We start from the raw sequence: 19,297 nt of genomic DNA, 5'->3' as shown, positions 1-19,297 counted from the left end.
ATCACAATAAATTAACAAACAAAGCTAAAATACACATAATAAATCAATCCGTTCACACCTATCAAGTTTCTAATTGAAACAGTACCAGTGTTAAATTCAGAACTGTGTATACTCTAATATCGAGATAATTAACTCGCATGAGCGGGTAAAGTAATTGAATACCGTACCATGTAATCATAAGCCTTTGTTAACGATCACCTTAATAGTAATGTCGTTTGCGACCTTAGTGTAGTCACGTTGGTTTAGTTTGTAGCTAATGTACTGGAGCTGTGGCTAATTACTTTAGTGATCTTATTGTGACGGTATTGTTTACCAAAATCTACGTATTTTGGATTTAATATACAGTATCGTTATAGTCTTTAGTCTCATTCAGCATTTTGGTTTGCTATTTCAACTATTCAGTCTTTGCCTGTATTTCTAGTGTGTTCCCCATTCAAAGTTAAGTCATAAGTTGAGGAGCTTTATAAGACAAATACATGACCTCATAAGAAGTTTCTAGCTTCATATCCTCACAAGCGTGCCGTAGAATGTTTGCCCGTAAAATTCTAATCTCCATGCAATTTCAACTGGAAGACAAAAGCTTTTACCGCGCGTGTGTAGTGTGTTGTCTCAAAAACGTCCTTTATCTTACGAGGTGACAACGCGCCGCCTTGTTTTAAGTTTTAAATTAGTTCAGGTTGTAACTTTCGTTTTGCATTTCGAAATTACACTGTCTTTTATCAGTTCCATTAGCTTTTGTAGTTTGAATAAATATTGCTCTGTGTTTAGTAGACTCGTAAAATTATATGGCGCAAAGAGAATTTTACCTCAAAGTATTTTTGTTTAACACTTTGAATACAGACTTTTCAGACAATTCTGAATTTACATAGTCAAATAAATTATATTTATTTGCGCTGCAAACTGTAGCTCCATTATTTACATGATACGCTACGTTTAGTTATGAACATAGTGATTAACAAAAACGTAAAATTTTACTCAACCGTGCCTTTGCTAAATACAAGCATAGCTTTTGCTCAAGTATTGACATTTCCTCCCACGACTTGCACAACTGTGCCATGGGTAGGGTTACCAGACAGCATAACTTTCCCAAAATAAATGTTACTTGTGTGCTGGATGTTACAAAGGAATATCTCAGACACTATCAATATAAATTCCTATAGAATTTCTAAAAGAACACATAATATTTATTATTGTTTTCGCTATTAAAGAAAATACCTGATGTTTTGTTTATCGTTGCTTATTTTTGATCTGGTAACCCTAGCAAGGGGTAGTACGGGAGAAATCTCCCATTTATATGAATTGTTTACGGTAACATACGGGGTTTGTTTTATTACTTTTGCAAACGGCTACTGGATTGTATTAAAGCTGTTTGGAGTTTTTCTGGCCTTGTTTGAGATCTGCTATTTTGGTTTGTTTACGTATCGTAAAAATATATTACTTTTGTATAGTGACTTCAAATGGTTTCAGGTAAATCGTTTATTTTAATGATGATTGTGTTACTTGTTGGACCATAGCAAATAGGCAGGTATTCGGTTTTGATCAGAGATTTTGATCAGCATACTATTCAGACGAGTTGGAATTGTGAGACTTCACCAAGATTTTATCTCAACGCCTATGTTTATCTTATAGTATCAAAAAACACACTAACTTCCATATATTAAAATGCAATTTAAATAAGGAAAAACCGTTGCAAACGTGAGAATATTACTCAGAGTAATGTGACGAACGCAAAATTAAAAATAGAGTAGTTTGTCGCAAGATTACCCAATGACCTTGCTTATGATTCTATTGCAAAAACATGAGCGTATTTACAAACACCCACAAGTTGCTATAAGTTCTAAATAGGCGGGATATATTTAGATTTTATTAGTGTGTCCTAAGAATGAATGTTACGATTTCAAAAGCACTAACAGTGGACTTGGGTTAAGATAATGTGTTAGATAATAAAACGATTTCAATGGTATGACTAACATGTGCAATTATTTTATTTAATGAAAATGATTGCTCTATTTCTCATACTCAGTTTGAAGCGTATTGTTATTTGCCCGATGAGAAAAGGGACAGGGCATGAATTCCGGAATAAATAGTTTCCTGCTCTCAGATTTCCATTATTCCCAAATCGCCATCTCAAGTCTACTCCTAATAATACAGAGGAAGTGACCAGTGACAAACGGTCACGTCATTAAGGAAACGGCCACAGATTGGCCTCGGCACAGAGGACGCAAGTCAACCGTGCCCTCTGAAAAAATGCCACCACAAACTGCGAATTTTACGCCCGCTGTTAGACACTTTCAGTTTCTCTTTTGACTTTTTGTACGTTTCAACAGTACTTGTATGGGTGATAATCGATTTGTGAGTACTTTACTCTCGGAGCTTTTTATCTTTAAGACAGATTACTACAACTAACGACTTATGTTCTTTTCTGGATTTATTTATTCTTGGGTCTTTCGTAACGACTGACTCAGGACAATAACAAATACTCACGTACACTGCCAAAAAAGTGCAAATAAATATTTTTGTTAGAAGTAGGAAATAAGAAAAATATCGAGGAAGTTAATTATAGTTCCAGGACCAAGCATTTCAGGCCTGTAACAGCTGTCAATAGTGAAAGTGATATGGGCCCTGTTCATGAATCCCAATGGCCGTCTGAAGGGCAAACTTAATTTGCGTTCATTTCGTACAATGCTTTGACAATTTAATTTAACGCTTAGAAACATTCCAGGAGTGCTCTAGAGGCGAACTAAAGGACAAAGGTCTTGAATAATCCCCAATCAATTTGCGCAAAATAGGCTAGGCTGGTTTTTGATAGGCCTTTTTGGCAGGTTTGAAAAGGAAAATATTCAGATTTATTGTTTGTATTAAACTTGAAGCTTTAGTTACTAAACCTATGTAAATAACAAAACATTAGTTTACTAGTTCTACCTCCATTAACAACCTAAAAACCTAGATTATTTACTAGCAAACAAATAAAAGCTGTGGATGTAGTGTACCGTACAGAAAACCACTGACGGTGCAAATGTACGAGTTCGTCTGCGACCGCAAAACAGACGTTGCACCAAATAAACTTGGAAAATACGAAATGGAGTAATTGGTTTGCAGCTCACTCGTATTTTTACGCGGACACGAATGACGTTTGTTAGCGCTAAAGACCACTGAAAAAGTGTCTGTTTCAATTTGTTTTAGTTTTGTTGGACGAGATAAATGTCAGATACAGATTACATCGACATTGTTTTGAAACAGAACCAGATAAATGTAGGGCATCTTATCGATTAGTAATCTGTCAAAGAAAGGCAAGAATGATAATTTGATGTTAGATTATATAAAAAGGTATTCAATTTACATCATATTAAATTTTGTTATAAAGCATGATCACAATTCTGTGAATTGTTTCCCAGACATGAGCATTATGAACGATACTACGTTGTATGTATCATGTGATGTGCAAACTAAACTCGTATCAAATGCTCGTAGCGATTTATTCAAGCGTAAATATCTCAAGTACAAGATCTAGCTGAATTCATATTAAGTTTTGAGGTTGTTGTCGACGAAAGAACCTCTATTTCGAATATTTCATAAGACACGGCATACAACAGAAATGGCGAAGCGAGTCACGTGTGTGTTTTAAGAACCTCATATTAAATTGCTTTAGAACATGTCAGACAACAAAACAATTTAGGGTCTTAGCTTTCGATTTATTGGCAATCTTAAAGACCCTTAAATAATTAAAGAGCATTCCGAAATTAATCTAGGCTTGCCTGAAGAGAAATTGAACTAATTTATTACTGTTTAGAGCGTGTTTCAACTCTAGATTTGAATTTTAAATTAGGGGTGGTCCTCCTTGCCTCAGAGCATAAGGAACCAAGCTTTGATCTCGAATAAAATTAGTCCTTTCCTACCAATGTGGTTCTAACTTTAGGCAGACAATTTATGGCTTTAATTAGATCTGTTAACAGTCTATGCTAATTCAGTAAGACGGTGAAGATGTTTCTTAGCATTATCAATTCAGCAAACAGAATTAACTTAAGAAAATATCTCTTGATCTGCCTCAATCTCAATTTGGTTTGATCCTTCATAACCGAGCTTGCAGAACATAAACTACTAGTACCAAAAGTATCTGATGACAATACGCTGATCGGACGTGCGGACGTTAACGGTCTGTTTGGCATCCGTGCCACGCCGAACGTGGATATTGAAGTTATACGACTGGTACAGCCACCTCGAAACGTGCTAGCGTTTTTACCACACGAATCTGCAACGACAAAAACAAAACCATTTGGGCAGACTCAGTTTTGGCCTTTGGTTTGGGAGAAGAGTATTTTGGGTATATAAATGCAGATGTATGTGGCATTAAGAAGATCTTTGATTATGAAAGGTTGGTACAATAAAGATAGGGACGTTGATATGCAACGCACAAACAGATGTGATTTGGAAAATAATGTAAACAAAGCGGTTCGTAAAAAATATTCTCGCACAATAATTACTATTGTACAGACTGAGATTTAAGTTATTAGAAAGAAAAGGTTCCGGTTTTGAAACTTTTGTTAAGCACCAATTCAAAACAATTAAGAAACTGAACCAACTTCGTCAGACAAAGTGATTCGCAAAAATTTGGACAGCTTTGGTAACAGTTAAATCTTTTCAATTATAAATCTTTAACGGGAGGCAAAATTTGATTACGAAGTTTTTTCGTCTTCAATATAAGTGAATACAGCTACTGAAATTGTTTTTCTTGCAGGCCTTTTTTGCGTATTTGACCTAGTAAAGGAAACAAGTATATTGGCTACTCAATCATCAGTGTCGTGTAAGACTGGTGTTGCATGTACGAGGGTCTTGTATTGTTGCCATGTTTGGCACAGTGCTGTTATATTCTCAGAATATTTAAAATTGTTTATTTCATACGGCACGCTTGCAATCTTGTCAATTTTGCAAGGTAGGTACATAGATTTGTCCTGATCACTATTTTAAATATTTCGGTTAACTGTCTGTTCAATCTCAGTTTTATATGTTATGCCATGTTTTTCGTTTCATTGGCCATAGTTTTATTCCAACAATAAAAAAGTCTTTCCAAAATACAAAAACTTACTACGCAGTAAAATGTAAGTACATAACAAATAAAAGGTTAAATTCAAAACGGACGAGCTTTGTGGACCGGGCACGGACGCATTCATTCGAGACGACACGATGTCACTGCACAAAACATATACCTATATATTTTATTGACAGCCAGTGACATTCTGTTGGGAAAACTAATGGAATTGAATTTATTTGAGGGTTCATTTGTTACACTGTTTTTGGATTCGAATTGCGTTTAAATAAATGTTCGGCTATGTGGTTCGAACTCTGCTAACCATTTGCGAGCTTGGTCTAGACTTGCCGCTTTGGACATAGACTTTTAACAGTCATTCTTTTGCAATTTGTGTCATTAGGTATTGTGATTTATGAATCATTTCTCACTTTGACTTGGTTCGTCAGCTTTTATCAATGCAGCTTCCGGATAGTTTTACAAAACAGTCTTAGATTCAGTTAAGTGTTTTAAGTTAACTATGGTGTTCATACATACTATTATTACCATAACAAGCGTCATGGTGGTGATGTGATGGTCCACGTGTATCATCATAATCAACCACTTAGTCCATGGAAGGAAGTTTATCAATTTGCAGGGAAGACTTTGGTACAGGATGTAGGGCATCATTTGATGTCACAGCGTGTTCCGTTTTCCGTATCTACTCAATTCTATGGGACCTGACTAAGACGTTGTGACATATGTTTAATGTTTATACTAGAAAAAGCGAATGATGATTATAATCTACAAGATCCCTTTTCGAAAATATCTGATATTAATCTCGATCTACTGTTCACCTTCAAAAATTCCATGCTACTTTTATCTGTATATGCACATGACGTTCGAATCTACAGCCATCTCCCGTCAACGGTCAACTGTGTTACAGTCTAATGATCGTTCGCATTATTCAATTAGACTCGCAAATTGTCCAAAATCGCAACTGACGGACCGTCACTGTATATAAACGACTCGTTGGCTATTATTTCACGGATGTTTTTATTCATGTTCTTCTCGTATGTGAGGAGACTATCGATCTTGTTCAGAAGAAATAAATCACTGAGACAAATGTAGCAGTTTAGTGATGAAGTGTTTTTTTAGCGTCTCTGGAAGCACTTTGATGTATCCTTTGCGAAAAATAGTCGAAACATTTCTTTAGGTAAATATTTTTTTTCCTATGTAACTTAATTACTGAAGCCACTAGAGATGTTTGTAGTTCGTATGCCGTGATATTCGATAAGTATGAATGAACGTGTCGTAGCGTAGAATATCGATACCGCGCCGGCTGGCAGCGTGCCAGATCACGCCTGGCGTTTATGTTTCCCTAGTACTTTGTATTTTATTGGTGTGCACTTTCTAGTTTCCACGTTAGGAGTATTTTTAATGCGTTGTACGGTTACAGAATGAATTGAAGAATTCCTCTATCGAAATTTATTAAAAACATATTAAGTATGACACAATATCTAAAACTAAACCTTTTGTCCTATGCACGTATGTTTTATTGTAAAAATCCATGAGACCTTACCTTACCTAAGTCTCTTCAAGTTCTTTCAACGTCCCTCATATAGCTATAGTGTGTGTATATGCGCAGTATGCACACAGCTTACGATTTTATTAAACTGTCGAAGGCGGGTTCAATGGCTACCGTCCATTGTCCGGCAATAATCTCTCGATTTAGCCACTTCAATAACATCACAACGAACTACAATGGAAAATTAACTTTATAACAACTTCAACAAGGTTGCAAACGGCTTATAAAGTAGTATCATAAAGGCAAGGTGATAGGAAGTCTACTCGTATGTGTAATGTTATGGGTCTGTAATATACGTAATGTAATTATCTAGGCAATACTGGCTTTATGCCAACCTCTGTGTTGTTATGTTGCCTTGGTATTTAAACACACGTGGCTACCGTTATAGGCAGTAGTAGTAAATGGTTAAAAGAGGCCGTAAGTTTATCCATAGTAAAGAATAGTGTTTATATTGAAACCGGTAGATAGGTTTATTGATTTAACCAGTCGGTAGAAGTAACTGATATTTTCTCACAGTTGATTGCTCTGGAAACTTGGTGGATGAAAGTAATTTCCCTAGGTAATGCGCAGTTTTTTTGAATGAAAATTTTGTTCTAGACATCTTTTTACAGACATGTTTTCTATAAAGCTCTACGCGATATTTTGTAATTAAATTGAATATCACAATAAACATTTTAATCAATCCTTTGCGCAGGCTGTCATTGATTGTCAATATACCCACTTGTATTACTCACAAACACAGCTCAATTCTCAAGACCTCGGAAAAAAAATCAATGGAATTTTCTTCCGTTCCAGTACCATACATGATCTTTATAATTATCGTAACACGTGTGTACGCTAAATACATTATATCGTTCTGAATCATAGATTTTCTTCCACAAAGAGATTAACCAGTCATGATGCATCCGTAGTTTACGTCAGTACTAAGAACCAACAGTTATTTTTCGAAACAAAGGCTTTTCAGACAGTTCTTGGTACAACAGAACGGTGTGCTGTTTTAATCATAACTTTGAATTGTTGAAGCTCTTTTGTAGATACAATACGTTCTGATAGAAAATGCACTAAAATAGGGTAAGACAAAAATAACACCTTATTTCCAAAGATATTTTAACGGTGTCGACTTTCTGTTTTGAAATGCCATTCTGCTAATAACTATTACGCTAATAACATATTCTCTACCGCCCTTTGAAATAAAACTACCTAACTTTACCTAAGGCTTTGTGAATTATCTGCCAAACGTGAGTAATCAGAAATTCTGCCGTCGCCTGCACAAATTATCCAACTTTTTTGCCATTTCGTTCACTTCAGACTCCATAGCAACTAGCTACATAATTATAAGGAAATCCTGTATTACCGGACCATTTGGTTCACATTTGTTTCAAGTCCAATGTCGCGGAAAAGCATCGGCCTTCACTTAAACAAAAAACTTGTCTAAATATGGCGAAGCATTCACCGTGACGCGGCTTTGATCATTTCTGTTTCACTGAACGTTTCAGATGAGGGTTTTGTACATAAGCGGATGTTACATTTGGAAGGTAGTCGGATTTTTTCCTCCTTAAGCGGATTACATAATCGGTCTGGGTATTCGATTTCCCGGATTTCGAAATCATGATAGGTATATATATATATACTTTTCGACGGCTCACAGAAAACAATGTAACATTTAATATGAAAAGAGCTTTCGTTTAGACTCACAGATTGACTTGACTACCAACGGTCACTTCAAACCCTCATTCGAAAAGGACCTTTTTAGGTAAATTTACAATTTACCGAGCGAGGAAAATCGCTGCCGTTTCAAGGAGAATCGAAACGTAATTTCGCATTGACGAAATGTGAATGGAATCTGCCAATGGAGCGAAGTATACAAGGTCTTTTGAGTACTTGCTTTTAGAATACGTAACTTTACAAACATCTTTGTATTGTTTTACAACAACGATAACTTTGAAATGCACTACTGCTCTGTTGGCTTATCCCGAACTGTCGTAGTATATTCGGCTTAGTTGGCTCCTGTTGCAGCCAAGAAAATCAGTGGAAGCTTTGTTAAGCCAGCCATGAAAATACTGTAGACACGCTTGGCAAAATATATCGAAGATGTGCATTGAATTTTACGGCTTTCTGAACCCTAAAGAGGTTAGGCGACAAAAGGTTCAATAGACTACACATGAATCTTCCGAGGAACAAATTAATCTGCAATTTGAGAACACTTAGCTTACAACCACACTTGCCTATATTTCATTTCATTTCTGCACAATCATATACAGCCAAGCCATAACTTCTGCCCCGTTTTAATCTTCAAGCGCCCTAGAAAAATTCTCAACTCAAAACTTAAATCTAGGACGACCGGCGGGTAATTCATATGCTCTTAACTACCATTTTGGCAACGCTTTTGGCTTTTGTACATGAGACTGGTCTATGCTTTTATTTTAAGTACCTGGTAGTGGGCTAGGTTTCTTTGAATTTTGTCTAGAAAGCACTCATAGTTATCCACCGAAACGTTTCTCCGACGCAAATTGAGCGGAGTCGAATAATATGGATCAGCATTTTCTCAATTTCCCGTTGGAAGAAAACTGTTGTCTTGGAACATTCAGCTTTCGATTTTAATAAAAAGAATTAACATTGATAACCGATGTTAATTTGCAAAAGACTTTGAGAAAAATGTAGTATATTATGAAATAAAAAACGTTTTTAATGCCATAAAGCTAGTTAACCAGTTCACCTTTTAAGTAAAACATTCAAGTTTTCGTACAAATTACAGCTTATCTTAAGCATATCTCAAGGAAGTCTGTCATGTACTCATGGCCTTAATTAAATCCCGCCTACGTAGACACAGCTTGACGTTGAAGCATCAAGTATGCGGGTGCATACAACTAATGTTATTACAATGCGTTCTAAACATTTTCCGCTAATGTTTGATCCTTATCTATGAATGAAAAACCTTGTATTGCGAGAAAATCATTGAGGATGTTATTCGAAAATTTTTATATGTGAACTTCGTTATCCGATCCCGAGTCAATGATCTTGCAGTTTTGCGATACGTAGAATAATCCGGCCTTTTTGGATGTTCACCCTTATTAATAACTTATTATACTCAACAACTTCAGCTCACATATCAACCTACGGCTTACTTGAATCATTATGGACTTTGATAAAGGTACCTTCACAAAAACAAATCTCAAACATATTCGTTTATCTACAATATTCAGCACTGAAATGAGCATTGAATAAACTAGAATATTATCTACATCGGTCACCGACGAATTCTCAACCACGCGCGTGAATACTGAATGAGGCTCGGATACTTGCTCACCTACCGTCGACATTGCTCTGTATGTATTAGATCTTAGAGGTGTGATGAGAAGGAATGGATACGGCATCCATAGAATTCTTGGCCTTTGACCTGAAATCACTGGGAAAATAATGACCGCTATTTTATACGCTAAACTGACACTAGATGTGCGTTGGATGATTTTGGTTCAAAAACAGTTTCATTTGTTTTACTAAGCACTCCAGTCGGGAATGTTGATTATCCGTTAATAAGTGGTAAATTAAATTACAGAGCTTCACCGAGAACTGTCTAACTCCGTTGTTGTAAACGCAGAACTGAATTATTTGTAGTTGAATTGTTCTCGTGCCGATGGGATACGTGCCGAATAATAATTTGGTCCTAATGGATTTGGGTGTAGCAGATTTGTTTCTTTAGGAGTTGCCTGGAAATTTGATTGTAGGAACGCGTAGAAACATGAAGATGTACCTACAAGTTTGTTTGCCAAGACAATGGTCCTTCAAGTCTTGCAGTGTCGTCATTGCCACATCCATATATTCATGGTTCAGAGGCAAGTCGTCGCTTTGCAACAGTAATCAGATGCAAATACCTTAAACGTGTGTGTCGCAGGTGCGCATGCGATCCTCGTGAATGACAAGCTTACATACAAGTATATATGGCTGTCCCTTTCTTCCCCATGTACATCAGAGTGAGATAGAAGTAGAATTGCATTGGTGATGTACATGGCTTAAATCCTCAAACGACATTTATTTGTTTTTTTCATAAAAGGTTAAGGTATTTGTTTATGTTAATTAGTTAATGTTGTGACGTAAAACTTCCGACGTAACAATTTTTATAATTAGTACAGAAAATTAATTCGGTGTTACGTGGAAATGAACTTGTGCATTATTATAATTTGATGGAAATTCCGGGAATACTGCCTTTACTTAGCCTCGAGCAATTAATAATTTTGCGTCTGAATAAACCTGCAAAAATAATTACAGTTTGCGAGAATAACACCCCTTTAAAGCCTGAAATAAATGCCTTAGGTCTTTAAGTTAAGAAAGGCAAATCTATTTACCTTTAACTAAAGTATTTTCATAAGTTGTTCGAAGATAAATGTAGCATTTAACTGAATAGTTTAGTGCTAATGTTTCTTTAGAACAGTTCAACAAAATACTGCTTTAGCAAATTCTTGTTCTTGAAAGTTTCAATAAACTGCAGTTTCCATTTGGATTAGTTCAGAAAGAGCAGCATTCAAGCGAGCTTATTCTATTTTTGTTTTATTATTTTATGAAAGTTGAAAATATTTTTGTGCACAGACAAACTAATACGTATTTTGAATACAAATGCTTACACCATTACGCTCTCTCATACTTTTAATGATACCACGATGATGGCTTTCCTATTTTATTTCCTGAACTAAAAGACCAGCCCCGAGGCGTGTAAACAACAATTGCAGGAACTATCCGAGCAAAAAAGGTTTATAAAACCCGTAATTATTATCCTAGACCGTTGTATTGTGATGACACGTAGTCATGACTACCATTTCCCATCTTTCCATTATTCTTTTCATTTTCCCTCCCTCTATTTATTTTTAGTCGCGTCTACACGTGAACTGTGCCCATGAAATCTTTTTTAATCTCCTCGCATTCAGTTTGAATTACACAGGGTTCGGGGGATGAGGGCGGTTTTTGAAGTACTTTTGCAGCCCGTTGTTTGTGTTCTGTTATCTTAATTGTGAGGCATTCTGTCCGGATTAGACAGGTATATACAACGAAAAGTTGGTCCTTCTCTACGAGTTTGGTCTTTTACTTAATGTTTGCGTTTAAACGCTCCGCCTTGTTAATTGTTTGGTTTTTAATTTTATTTCTAGCCCCTGTCTAGTGTCTACCCCGAGAGCAAAATTGTTTTTGAAAACATTTTTGCAAGCTGTTAGCCGTGTAGAAATTTTATCCCCGCATTTTATTTTACGCCTTTTGCAGAGGAAATTTGATATTTATCACTTGATTCATTTTATTTACAACGCAACAGTTGTTATTATTCAAACATATGTATCTGCTCATTTCAGGATATTAAGACTGAATGAATGGTATTGATGTTTGCTTACACAATGCGTCGGTAGCTCCCATTGTATCCAATTTTAGTCTGCTCACGCTCCAACAGAGACGTATTTCAACAACACCTTTCTTCGAAGACATCTGAGAGGCCCTTGGGTCCGGAAAATGCCTTCACAACAGACCACAGTCCGACATTATCAGTTTACTGTCTGAATCTGTCTGCAGGGACCTTGGAATGTGTCGAGCGTCGCACAATGAAGTGAAATGTAACACCCATCTTGTGCCTCGTTTGCTTACTAATGCTTATGTGTAGGCGTCTTGTGTTTTTAAGGGCCAGTAAGAGCTGAGCTAGGTTTTTATGCTTATCGAAGGCATTTGCTGGCTAAGAAGTTAGATAGTAGTACTTAAAAGCACTGAATTTTTTATACATAGCGTGATGAAGATTTCAGAGAGAAATGTCGACGACATGGTTTTAATTGCTCAGTCAAAGCGTCCATAAAATTTTTCTTTTGAAGAAAACCAGCCTCTAGAATTTCATAAATAAAGACATCAGAAGAAATAGTAAATCCTTTGATTTGTTTACTCTGCACCTAAACCCTTTTAGCTGCGAAGCTTCCTGGGGAAAGTTTACATTAATGGAACAAGTACTGTCGGAGAGTGAGAGAAAACAGATGTTTTTTAATTAAATATAGGCCCGGTACGGCTGTTTGTGTAAAAGGAGAAAAATATACTTGTAAATATTTTTTACGTCCTTAAAAAATAATCAGTTTACGCCAATTACAACTAAATGGATCATTTTGCACAGATTGTATCACCGTTTCGTAACTACCACATAACGGTTACACAATTAACTTTTATATAAAATTGCATCGATTATTACGGAATATGAAATAAGTTTGTAAAAAAATATAGGTATCGCGGTGTGAACGCAGCACCGCTCGGCGTGACGTATGATAGATGCACAAAAGGCTAGTGTTGTGCCGTGAGGAGGGATGACATCGACTGTCGATGTTTTGTTCGTGGAATGACATGGGGGAGATTTGCGGAACGTGTTAGGAAATGTAGTTGCGATTGATTTGTTGGCTAAGAATTGTATTCATACCTATGTACGTTTCTAAATAAAAACTTATAATATGGTTTGTTAAGATTGTGTGCCACGAGCAAGTAGTCGATAGTGCTATCCATCCGTGAATATTATTATGGACCACACTGTTTAAAAGCTTTGTATAAGCCGATAAAGCTGCAACTTTAAGTGGATAAGCCATGTTAACAGCTTACCCCTCCACTTCATCATGGTAAACCCATTTCCCGTTCTATCTGATAAGCTACCGATAAAAATTGGTTCACCATTCACGTTGGAAAAATATTTATTTTGGAATGTTTAACACACGATACAGAATAACTTTCAATTAAAAATGTTCATATCGGTTGCTCGTGTTTTTTGTAGGTACAGTAATTAAATTCCTGACAACAAATATACCAGCCACAGTTCATGTGAAAATATCAAAATATGGGAAACACGACTTTCAGCAATTGAGTACATGAAAAAAAGTACAGTTGAAATATAACGTTTTTCAACACAAGTGCATGAAAACAAAAATACTCTTGTACCCGTACTAAAACATGTTTGCCTACACAAACGTTTATTTCTGTTCTAACGCACGGCTTAAAAAACATAGCAATATGTTTACACATTGCACACGAGGTAAGATTCCTTAATGAGTATGCATTAGTTGAAATAATAAACTACACTAGGATAGAAATGTGTAAAATAATACATCCCGAAAACGTGTAAGAAAAATCTAAAAAGTGAAGTTTTCATGTGGTCTTTAATTTTGCGTCTCAAAAGTTCTCCCGACTCCCAGTTGGTATCGATGAAAACTTATTTACTAATAATCTTAAAGTATTAGATAATTTAACTATTTCCTTGTTTGGAAAGCTATTATATAATAAAACGTATAAAACCGGTAGCGTAAGTAAACATTTAGGAGCCAGTTAAACACGATAGCAAATCGTTGAAGCTGGAAATGACATTGACGAATGGTTGTATTCAGAAAAACCGGTACATTCACATTGACTATCACTATGATTCAGTAGTTCTGATACACACGTAGTTTGTAGATAAATAAACAACAACTTTGTCATAGTATTTATTATCATCTGTCAAGGTCTTCACTTTCCTTTTTTTGCACATGTTTTCCAAACGTGCTGTTTTTAGTAACAGTAAATAATCAAACATGTTAGCACTAGAATTAATTAACTAAATGTTATTTTGTCTTGATATTTGCACATTGTATTATTGTATGAACATTTTAGCATGGCATTTGCTCTAAATGATTAAAAGCTCTTCTGGGCATTGCCAAAATGTTCAGAATGTTACCATTAGCATAGGCTTTACCCAAGTATTTGCCATTTTCTAACCAGATGCATCTGAGCATCAGTATTTACCAGAGCAACTGTAGCTTTAGAAATAAACTCCAACGTTTTTCCATTCTCGTTCCATTGCTCGTACAAGGTACATTCACAGTAGTAAAATTACAAAACCTAATCGTTACATTTACCACGTGCATTGCGGAGCGTGGTCTGATGATTAACATTACTCACTCGCAGTGTTGCAATAGTAAACATTGGAGAAATGAGGTTTGACACTAAAAAGAGAACGTTTTCTTTTGATTCTTTGATGGTTTCTGTAAAAGCATGGTCTTCGATATTTCGATTAATTGTATTTGTGCATGCATCTGCTGTAATATCACCAATTGGATCCCTACTGTTAACAGTTTTGAGTTTCTGTATTCGGGTTTTTTCCCCATCCCATTGTGTACTGTTATCTGCCAATGATTCATTATTTATTTTAGTGCGTTTTGTTCGTCATTCACACATTACATCCCTCCTTTATACAGACACAATAAAAAGTATTATTCCCCAATATCGAATCTTTATGTATGACGTTCTACTTGTTTTACGTCATGAAAATACTTCGAATTAAACTTTTACCATCTCGAGCTTCATCTTGCTCCGGATATTAACATTCTTAGGCATTACTTCTATAAAGTCTAAATATAGTTTACTTAATCGTAACCTTCTGTCTGCACACTTGGGTAGGGTCTAACAACAAAGGTGCGTCATGTACTTTCACTAGCTCTCACAATATTGACTGGTGTTAACTTGTTCCAATGAGTCATACCTGCTTAATGTCGACCAATAAACTTACCATTACTAGCCCTATTATTACTAGTTTTACTCGTACTTGTATCGTCTAGAGTAATTTTGTCGCTAACGTTATTACATACTTGCTGTATGCTAATAAGTTTGCACAAGGAAAATTAGTTAAGTGTACCTACAGCTTATGTAGGTATTCGCATTGTGAATTTATGGAAGCCATGGAAATGTACTCTGTTTACGTATAGTAAGGAAAGCTGAATGGAAGAACGTTTGTTTGGGTAACTTTCGAAGTATTTTGGAAACATAATACGTCAAGCAGTAATGTTCCAAAATTAGGAAGCTTGTAATAGAATCTATTAGAGTACAATAGATTATGTTCCGATTTGTTTACATGTCCTGAATAAAAGGACCGACCTTAAAAAAAGAGTACATATGTATTCAAATTCCATTGTGGTTCTCGTAATTTCAGGGTAAACATTATAACTTAACGCTGATTGAAATAAAGTAACACTTGCAGTGTACTCAATCCTGTAGTATTTGTATTCCGATGTAAATTTAAGCAAACTGTAAGAATTATCCAAGAAATAGGTAGATACTGTAGCAACAGAAATGAAGACTGTACGTTTGCGTTACTATTGAATCATAAATTCAATCCTATTCAAAACCGCGCCTAGTCAGAATTTCCTACAACCATAATTACCATACCATTATTATCGATCTGGGATCTTGGCACAGCTGCACCCGCAACCAATCAACCATATCATAAACTTAGTATATACTTACCTAACAATCTCAGCGTTATTTTGCTTATTTCAATAACAAATGACTATTCAACACTGAGGTCAGATTACTCAACAGTTTTGACTTGACTACAGTTTCACAAACCAATTGATCCGAGATCAGATTTAGTGCTAACCTTGTTCAATATACTTCTTGCTGTTAGATTGTACAATTCTGTTTTAACCTTAAAGGACAATGGGCACAAATATATGGGACCTGGTATACCCCACCAATAGGAATGTCATATATATCATTGGATAGGCCTTTTTATGTAGAACAATATTTACTATGACAGCTTTGCTGAAATGTTTGTCCGTTCTGAGATATAGATCAAAAACTGTGCAAAAGTTAGAACTAAGTAATCTATTGATACCTCAAGTTTTTAAAGGAAAATCTAAGTACTAATAACTTTAAGTCTTGTAAGTACTACTGTGCCCGTTAGGATCCATAATTGTTACTATTATGTAGCATTTCAACCTTTTATTGTACCAACTGGATGTTGGGCGTAGTGAGAAACTGCACCAATAGGAAAGTCATACATATCATTGGATAGGTCTTTTTAACTGGAACAACATTTACTATGACAGCTTTGTTCTATTGTTTGTCCGTTCTGAGATATAGATAACAAACAATCTTAAAACTGATGCTAATCAATACTGTAATCTGATTTTCTTTCATACAAGACTTACACTTAGTAGTTCTTAGATTTTCCTTTAAAAACTTGAGTTATTAATAGATTACTTAGTTCTAACTTTTGCACAGTTTTTGATCTATATCTCAGAACGGACAAACATTTCAGCAAAGCTGTCATAGTAAATATTGTTCTACATAAAAAGGCCTATCCAATGATATATATGACATTGCTATTGGTGGGGTATACCAATCTGCCCATTGTCCTTTGGGTATATTGTTAGCTGTTTCTATGATTTCGTTTAGCGTAATGTCTAATTCGGGAATTTAATTTTCTTATTTGCCGTCTGTTTTTAATCGTGTTTTGATATTAAAAACATTTAAAGCTTTATTTTTGCCCCGGTTTCGACTAAAGTGGAATTGCACATTTGGTCCTTTTATACGATTTAAGTGTGTGCAATAATCTGCATCTAATGTTAGTGGTAGTGGTAGAGACACATTATTTTGTCGAAATGAACGTAATTTTTTGCAGAGAGACTGTAATAGCATCTTAGGAATTAATTTAAACCTTAACCGTCTTACCACAAAAACTTTTAAACGTCAGTTTATGCCTTGTCTAAAAAAATGTCAAATTATGACGTTGACATATGGTTCATTTTGCAGCCAAAATTTTATTAGACAAGTGTAAAACAGGGTTTAAAGTTTTTGTAGTAAGGCCCTTACTGTCATAAAATTAAACCAAAGTAATTGCAAAGTTACTTTGTATTTAAGTAATACATTTCAAAGTGGGTGTCTTATCTCTCAAAGGAAATTCCATAGCTTAAGTACCTATAACGAGGTATCTGCCTGGCAAAGGACCAGAGGACCAAAAACATTTAGCTGGCCAAAACAAGTTATCTGTGAAATTTTCAAATTGCTTTTTCGCAAAATTGTTGAGTTATTTAAATATCCGCTTTTGAAATATTTCGGGTTATATTTTGTGGTAGATCTCGGATTTTATTTTTAGTCTTTTGAAAATCGAAGTCTCGAAACTTTTTATTTGAAGTTTTTCTTTCGAAGATCGCATCATCCTTACACAATCGGTTTTGTAACAAAATTCAAAATTACTAAACTATTTCCAAACATAACTGTCAAACTATCATAGATATGGCTAGTTTTTAGCGGCGATCGTTCCAGTTTCAAACAAAAGCCAATGTCAATTCTACCCACGTCTCCGCTTCCGGTCTCATATACGTGCGACAGATATTCAGGCCAGTCCAACTTGCGGAATGAGCAAAATAGTTTTGAATTCAATACAACTGGCAACACAAGCCGCTGCAGTTTTTGGGGTATACCAAATAATGGTAACACTTTACAAGTTTGCTGCTCTAGATGTTGGCGAGATGATTCAGATGCAACTTTTGTTTCGATAGTACAAGTTTGCTACATTTAAAACAGAAATAAAATTGTATTCAGAAGCAGACGGCAAAACTTTGCCATTTGTTACTTAGCACTCTATGTAAAAATTAAATAACAGGACTGCGCCCGAAGTTTTTTGCCAAATCATTATTCATGTTTTATTTGGCAAACGCTTTAGAATAGTTTAAATTCATGCACTGAACACAATGCCAGGACGAACACAAGAGGGTGTTGTATCCCGCTGTATTTCGTCAACCAAACACATTATCCAATTCATGATACATTATCCGCCAATTACAGCAATTGCTGCTGACTTCATCGAAACATTGACCTTTTCGCGGATTATACGGACCTCGGCGGCTGAACGCATCATTCGTTATCACTATCATACGGCAATACCGCGCGCCCGTGCGTGCTTGCCGCTCAGTCACTCGGCGACGCGCTCGCGGTTAAGACGTATCTGCGTCGTTCCGCACAATTTGTTAAAGAATATATTTCTCGGCTCGCAGGTCACGCGAAAATTCTTCACAACCGGTCTGACCTGTTGTAGTATTTTCCTTTAACCACGTGCGACACTCATAACGAACTCTTTCAAATGTAAGCAACGAACTATCAGAAGTAACCAATTCTGTGTAAAGTGCGTGTTATACAATGCTTTGTCGGAAAGCGTAAACGAGTATAGTACAAAAGGATTGCAGTGTTATAGGATAAGTTGAAAAACATGGTTGTATAAGTGGAAGTGTCAGGGAGAGCCGCCGGGAACGGTAGTGTCGGAATGTACGAGGTTTCGTGCGTCGCCGGCAACAAAGTAGACGCTGCGTACGCAGTCAAGAGCCTGTCGAACGTGATACCACCAGGGATGGGGCACACGGTGTCCGTGCAGCGCCACCATGCGCATTCACAATCATACAAACACAAGCCGGAGCTCCCGCCTCCCGTCAGCAAGCCTGACGCCTTGAAATCACACGTCATGAGGCTCCTCAAACGATCCAAAAGTCACACACCAGCTACCAGAGCCGCAGAAAACCAAAGCGATCCACGAAACTTTGATCGGCGAACGGTGTTCGCTAGGCCCGTGGTAGATGAACAGCGTCGCAGGAGGAATTCTGCCGAGCGCCGCCGCAGTGGTGACAAAAGAGTGATGGTGACCATAGTGGACGGTCTCCCGGTTGTCGTAACCGGACAGAACCAGGTGCCACAACCGCCTCAGCATCCACCGCCAGTGACTCCGCACCACCGACATTCACATAAGGTGAGTTTACCTATCAAGAAACATTTCAAAATATCGATCTCGTGGTATTTTCTAATTTTAGGTTAAAATATGCGCAGTTGCGCATTTAATTAATTTATTCGATGCAGATCTCAATACACAGAAAATTGAGATTTATTCAAAATAAACACGAGAACTTATCACT

General features: G+C 36.3%; 1 protein-coding gene across 4 annotated transcripts in view; it reads left to right on the top strand.

The window, feature by feature from the left end:
• Positions 1–19,297, top strand: part of LOC124642934 (serine/threonine-protein kinase MARK2-like) — a 188,843-nt gene that overhangs the window by 62,441 nt on the left and 107,105 nt on the right. Inside the window, exon 2 of one of the 4 annotated variants that reach the window (XM_047181721.1) lies at positions 18,485–19,134. The exons of 2 other annotated variants lie outside the window; for them this stretch is intronic. In XM_047181721.1, the coding sequence (XP_047037677.1) occupies positions 18,658–19,134 (477 nt within the window). In that variant the 5' untranslated portion in view covers positions 18,485–18,657. Of the gene's footprint in view, positions 1–18,315; positions 19,135–19,297 lie in introns of those variants that run through there. One more of the 4 variants, XM_047181720.1, reaches the window with a different exon arrangement.

The sequence above is a fragment of the Helicoverpa zea genome, chromosome 26, assembly GCF_022581195.2.
Source record: "Helicoverpa zea isolate HzStark_Cry1AcR chromosome 26, ilHelZeax1.1, whole genome shotgun sequence".
NCBI lineage: Eukaryota > Metazoa > Arthropoda > Insecta > Lepidoptera > Noctuidae > Helicoverpa > Helicoverpa zea.
Note: the sequence above shows the minus strand (reverse complement) of the source record. Positions and strands in the feature narration are given on the sequence as shown.